The sequence below is a fragment of the Ananas comosus genome, unplaced genomic scaffold (genome assembly GCF_001540865.1).
Source record: "Ananas comosus cultivar F153 unplaced genomic scaffold, ASM154086v1, whole genome shotgun sequence".
Taxonomy (NCBI): domain Eukaryota; kingdom Viridiplantae; phylum Streptophyta; class Magnoliopsida; order Poales; family Bromeliaceae; genus Ananas; species Ananas comosus.
Window position 1 is genome coordinate 55,429 of NW_017893520.1, and position 6,607 is coordinate 62,035.

The window sequence follows — 6,607 nt, forward strand, 5'->3', positions numbered from 1 at the left end:
TTTTTTAAATTATTTTTTAATTTTAGGCCATATTTTATATGATTGCCAAATATGTATCTAAAAAATTTAAAATAATAAATCACGCTATTAAGAAAAATATGCTTTAAATGATAAATAATTAACAATAATCTCTAATGCAAAATTTACTTTTGAAATTAAATAGAAAAATAAAATCTGTTAGGAAATAAATTTTTGAAATTAAATAGAAAAATAAAATCCGTTATCTTAAAAAGAAAATATATTTTGAAATTAAATAGATAATATCTAAAAAAGATATTTTAAAATAAAATAGAAAAATATCTTTTATAGGATTTTCACACCCGTAATCTGTTATAGAAAACTTATTTTTGAAATTAAATAAAAAAATTTATATTTTAAGATTTTTACATCAGTAATCTGTTATAGAGAACTTACGTCATTGCTGTTTTTATTTCTATTTTTATTCTTATATTTAAAATTTTTCGTACGGAAAGAGGAAAATGGTCGCTAATTTTCCCGCCGAAAAATCGGTCTGTCGACAGACCCAAATTTGAATATACATGCTTTTATATATAGTATAGATATATATATGAGTCCGGCTACTATACTTTTATGAGTATTGGCTCCTTTATACTCATAAGTTTTCGACCCTTAGATTTATTCCATTAATCATTTTCATCCGTTAGATCATACTATTTAACCAACTGCCCACTCAATCCTAGGGGACCACTATCATTCTAAGTGGGGACTACCATAATCCTAACCACACATCCCNTCTATATATATATATATATATATATTCGAGCTTTTCGAGCCTAATTCGAACGAGACGAGTAATACTCAAGCTCAGCTTGAAATGAATTTCGAGCCTTTTATTTTGTTCAAGCTTGGCTCATTTAATTTCGAGTCGAGCTCGAGCGAACTGAATATCGAGCCGAACACGAGTCGAATGCGAGTCGGCTCGCTCATTTGCCAGCCCTAAAAAAGAGGGTCAAATAATTAATGCTATTGCTTTACACGCAGTACTTTTGTCACATCAAAACGCATCCACCTTCTACATATTATATTTTTTTGGCTTGGTTAAACTGTGTTATCATATAATTTGTTTACATTTTAATTAAATTTTATTTAGCTCTCAAGCTTTTAAGTGTGACATTTACAACTTAGAAACTTTAAAAAGTACTTCACTTTGGTCCTACAAATTAAATAAGTATTAATGAATTACTAATATTAAATTAATATAGTGTTTTAATTAGTATTGCATCATCAAATAGAATATTACGTACTATGATTCGAAAAAATCGAGAACCAAAATACCACGTATCTCATAATTCAAATAAAAAATTATAATTAATTAAAATTTGAGAATTAGAACGTCACACATCTTATAATTTGAGTTCGAAATTGCGATGAAATAAAGTTGGAATCTTCACCTTTTATTAAGATAAGGATTGGGAAGGGTAATATGATTTTCAGCGGGCCCAACACGGTGGAAAAACCGGGGAAAAGCACCAATAAGACCAAACCCAAAACAAGAACTATAACAACTCTACTCACACCCTCTAGCAGATGTAAATAGGGGACAAGAGCAAAAAAACAAAAATAACAGGGGAAAGATCAAGAAGGACGGCTCAGTGACAAATCAGGGAACATCAAGCCAAGTCTTTCGTCTTCAGCTTTTATTAAGATAAGGATTCGAATGGCTAATATGATTTTCAGCGGGCCCAACACGGTGGAAAAACAACGGACTTTGTGAGTGGTTGAGAAGTTACGCAGAAACTACTCCTACATTATTGGCTGTTCAATACACTATTATTGGGTCATCCCTTTCGGTCTTTGATTGATTCTGTTCATCTTGATCATTTGAGGAAGAAGTAGAGAGAGCTAGAGCTACACAGGAAACTAACATGGCTTTGGCCTTTGTGGCTCAGTCCGCGGCGTCGGTGGTAATCGAGAAGCTGATCGGCGCGGCCGTATCCTTCGTGGGGGAGTGCGGCGCCGGGCTGAACGCCATGCAGGACGAGATCCAGAGGCTTCGTCAGGCTTTTCCACGGATTCGAGCGATCTTGACTTTCGTCGAGGAGGGGCAGACTGTCACTACGAAGCAAAACGAGGGTCTGGACGCCTGGCTGTGGCAACTCAGAGATGCTGTCGATCAGGCGGAGGATGTGCTCGATGAGATGGAGTACTACGAGCTGGAGAAGGCAGTGCAAGCTGGAGATAACAAAGTACGACAAGGTACTGAACTCAACTTAAAATGGAAGTTTACTGAGTTTGCTGACAATATCTTTGGAAATGACGACACCTTGAAGAGGTTGAGGGAGGCCGTGAAGGCGTTAGATCATGTTGCTGCTGGTAGTGAACCTTTACTTCAGCTTGTTACGCAGCTATACAATTCGGATGTTAAGCGTCAACAGGAAGATGAGATACGAAATGCCCGTGAGACTAGCTCCTTCTTAACTGAGGATACAATTTGCGGCCGGGACACGGAGAAGGAAAGGATAGTTGAATGGTTGACAAAACCGGCAAGCGATGAGCCGGAGAATATTGCTTCAGCTTTTATTAAGATAAGGATTCGAATGGCTTTTGCGATCGTTGGCATGGGTGGGTTGGGAAAAACCACTCTCGCGCAGTTCATCTACCACGATAAAAAAGTGCGGCAGTGCTTCGACTTGGTTTTGTGGGTGTGTGTTTCGGATCAATTTGATGTGGCTGTGTTGACAAGAAAGATCTTGGAAGCGGCGAATGTTCGGGATAGCCTTGGCGACAAGACCCTTAATACAATTCAAGAGATTCTTAAAGAAAAGCTGATCTCCAAGAAGTTTCTTCTTGTACTAGATGATGTATGGGCTGATAAAAAATTTCTTCAATGGAAGAGCTTGGTGAGTCCTTTAAAATTTGGACGACATGGAAGTAAAATTCTGTTGACAACTCGAATGGATTCAGTGGCGGACACGGTGGCCAGTGTTCTACGATGTAAAAAAGAGTCTTTAACATTAACTGGGTTAGAAAAAGTTGATTTTATGCGTCTTTTCAATACGCATGCATTTGCTGGAACGAATATTGATGATCATGGAAACTTAAAATTGATTGGTGAGCAAATAGCAAAGAAGCTTGGGGGATGCCCATTGGCAGCAAAAATTTTGGGCGGATGTTTGAACTCTTGCATGAATGAAAAATACTGGACAAGAATTTTGAATGAAAATTTTCTAAATTTGCAAGAAAGTGAGGACAACATTATGATGATTCTGAGATTGAGCTATCATCGTCTGCCGACAAGCTTGCAAATTTGCTTTAGATACTGCAGTATATTTCCTAAGGATCATCTGTTTGGAAAGAATGAGCTTGTCCGTATGTGGATAGGTTCTGGGTTAATCAAGCAACCAATGCATGAAAAGCGAAGTTTAGAGGATATGGGAGAGGAGTATTTAAACCATCTGGCAAGGAAATCCCTTTTTGATATCCATCTAAGCCCGGGATTTTATGTCATGCATGATCTGTTGCATGATCTAGCTCAGCTTGTCTCTTCAGGGGAATGTTTGGGAATTGAAGATGATGGTTCTAGAGATATTCCCGAAACAATCCGCCACTTATATGTCACCAGGGAACCTGTCAACAAGGTAAACCCTCTTATGATCTCCCATCTCAAGAACTTACGCACCCTTATTATTCATTTAGCCGACAGTTTCTCTGTAGTAGATTTTAATAAGGTTCTAAAAGATTTAAAAAGCTTACGCTTTCTAGAAGTGACTGCAGCTGACTATAAGTTTCCAGATGAAGTTGGTAAACTCATTCACCTCCGCTACCTCTCCCTCTCTTCATGGAGTGACAGAGAAAATGAGATATCTATTCTACCTCAATCTGCGTGTAGACTCTATCACCTAGAAGTAATGCGGCTTCCGGCACTGACAATAGATGATTCGACATTGGATGGAATGAGCAATCTCTATAAAAAAATATAATCTATCAAATATAATAAAACTCAACATATCAATACCAGATTAACCTTTGATTATGCAAAATACTATAATAATAGATAAAAAATGCAATAGTGCTGAATAATCCAACTAAACCCTTTTTTTTTAGGAAATCACTAATCCAAAAATTCAACTCTAATTCTCATTCGATCAACCAAGTGTCATTGTCTCGTTTTTCCAACTCGCCTGTTAATCTTCAAATCCCTATATACTCCACATGCTATTTGATGATGTTCTTACTCTGTTCACTCTTAGCTCACGAACTGACTAATATTAACAGCTTGCTAGCAATGGATTTATTAGTTTAACTATAACATACGCATTCAGTAACTTCTTTTTTTTTTGAGAAACAAGACATAGCACTACCGCTTCATTATAGGGAATTGAAAATACACCCCTCAATTATTTTTTAAACTTTGTTTTATAACTTTGATTTTTCTTGATACTTTATTTTACTTAACTAAACAAAATATTTATTAAATTTATACAAATTTTGAGCCAAAGATCAATAATTATATATATTTTTTTATGAAATAAAATTAAATAACAATTAATTGATAATTAATAATATCTATTAAATTAGCTAAATTTTACATTTATATATTTTTTAAAAAAAATATTTTAATTTCCTCTCTTTTTGTTTTCAACATTATGCCAGTATAAATAATTAAATTAACAAGTTTTTACAAAAATTTATGTCGCAACATAAACTTAATTTTAATTATTTTTTATTAAAATTATTTGTAAATTATTAAATTATTTAAAATCTATTAATTCAGATAATATAAAAATATACTTATCTAACAAATGCCTTTATTAGAGGCTGTTCATTACTGAAAGTAGATGTAAAAAAAAAAAAAAAAAAAAAAAACAGTCGCCACACAAGCTAAGATGCAACTAAAGTATTTGAGAAAAAAAGTTGCCATTTAAGGAGAGTTAGAGACGTTAAAGAGATGGGCATACCCGATCTTTTCTATAAGAAAGATTTTCAGTAACACGCACCGAACAAATATGACAATTCCAGAGCCTTCAATGTACCCTTCAAGTTCGGGGCGCGAGCCGCTAATTCTTAATATTTCATTGAGGTGTGGCAGTCTGGACATTCGATCGCAGCAAACGTTAGCATCATATATCTCCAACCAGCCAGTCAGATTGAAGATTCTATCATACTGGGCGGTAAGAATTCAAGCAGACAAGGCCTACGAATTCTAAGGTCGGAGGGAGTATCGTTTTCCAATGCATTGCTCGTCGCTAGGGAAATGGAGTCGGTGCCATCAGTTATACTGAATAGCTAACAGAGTTGTTGAGGTTTTCTCAATGGTTCGACGCCGCAACAAGCACTGGCCTGGTCATATGAACGAAAAAAAAAGCTCGCCTACCTGTGGGCCTGATATTAGTTGAGCCTAATGGTGGTCTGCAAACAGGAAAGTCACGGAGCTGTGTCGCATCTTCAATCCGCAAGAAAATTGGACGGCGAGAGAGCTTAGTACCCATCTGTTCTTTTAAATACAGATAGCCCTCTTACAGTTCCGGATGCGAGTTATCGACAACTGGAAAACTTCCGCCGTAGAAGCGACTCATGCTTCCAACACCAATTCTGCATAGGATCTAGATGGCGCAATCGATGGCATCTGGAATCCGCGTGTCGTGAGGAGATTGGGACACATTTGATATAATAAATCCTCGAGGAGGGAAGTTTTTGCTAGAATTTTCCGGCAAATGCCTTAGAGGTTGTCACATTAAACAATGTATAACTCTTCAAGGCCTGGAAAACATTGTGTGTAACATAATCCATCTAGAAGATGTGAGGTTTGCGGCACGCACAAATGCCTTAGTTTCAAAAGTGAAGATGCGATGACTGATGAGCACGATGCTCGTCCTTCGCCGCTACTGCAATCTTGTTGCCATCATCGAGAGAAGTCAATCTGAACTTCCAAATACGCATGCCATTGACTTAGAGTAAGGAGGCAAAGGCAGAGCAAACCCTTCTATAGCTAGGACAAGAACCTATTTCCAATTTCATAAGCCAGAGGAAACATGGCTCGCCTCGGAACAACTCCTAAGTCCGGCATCCTCTTCAAGTCTAGCTTCTTATTGATTGTTAAAGCGAAACCACAACCTTCTTGAGACACATAATTTACTTTACAGCCTGCCCATGCCTCTTTTAAACTAACGAAACGTTGAGCAAAGGGAATGCCAAAAGGTGGAGCCTTCTCCATCTCTCACAGTTGGATAGCTGTGATAAACCTTATATTAGAAAGAGAAGATCTCCGTACCAACATGCGAGATCTAACTCCGGCATATCCTCAATTTCTAGTTCCTTGAGATGGTATGTGCGTCTTAAATTATCAAGAAGTGGCTCATCTACCTTAGACCACCAAGACGAATTCGTTAGACAACAGAGTGACAATTCATCAAGATCTTTTTTCTCAATCAAGTTGGCACGCAACCTCTTCGGGGCTCGTACATGTTCCAGATCGTAATGCCTAATTTCGGAGGCTTTGCAGGTTTTTTAATTGATCTTAATCTATGGCCGCGCCTCCTCACGGCACGCGAAATTGTTCTAAACTCCGGAAGTGATATTAATTTGCCAATCCAAGGAAGTTCGTCCATTTTAGCATAAGAAAGAAGCCTCAATTGAACTAGATTGC

At 37.1% G+C, this 6,607-nt stretch overlaps 1 protein-coding gene across 1 annotated transcript; it reads left to right on the forward strand.

The window, feature by feature from the left end:
• The first annotated feature begins 1,886 nt into the window (after positions 1 to 1,886).
• On the forward strand, positions 1,887 to 3,941 carry LOC109706237 (disease resistance protein RGA2-like). Its single transcript, XM_020227035.1, has one exon. It carries the CDS (start codon positions 1,887 to 1,889, stop codon positions 3,939 to 3,941), a length of 2,055 nt encoding a protein of 684 aa, XP_020082624.1.
• The last annotated feature ends 2,666 nt before the right edge of the window (positions 3,942 to 6,607 follow it).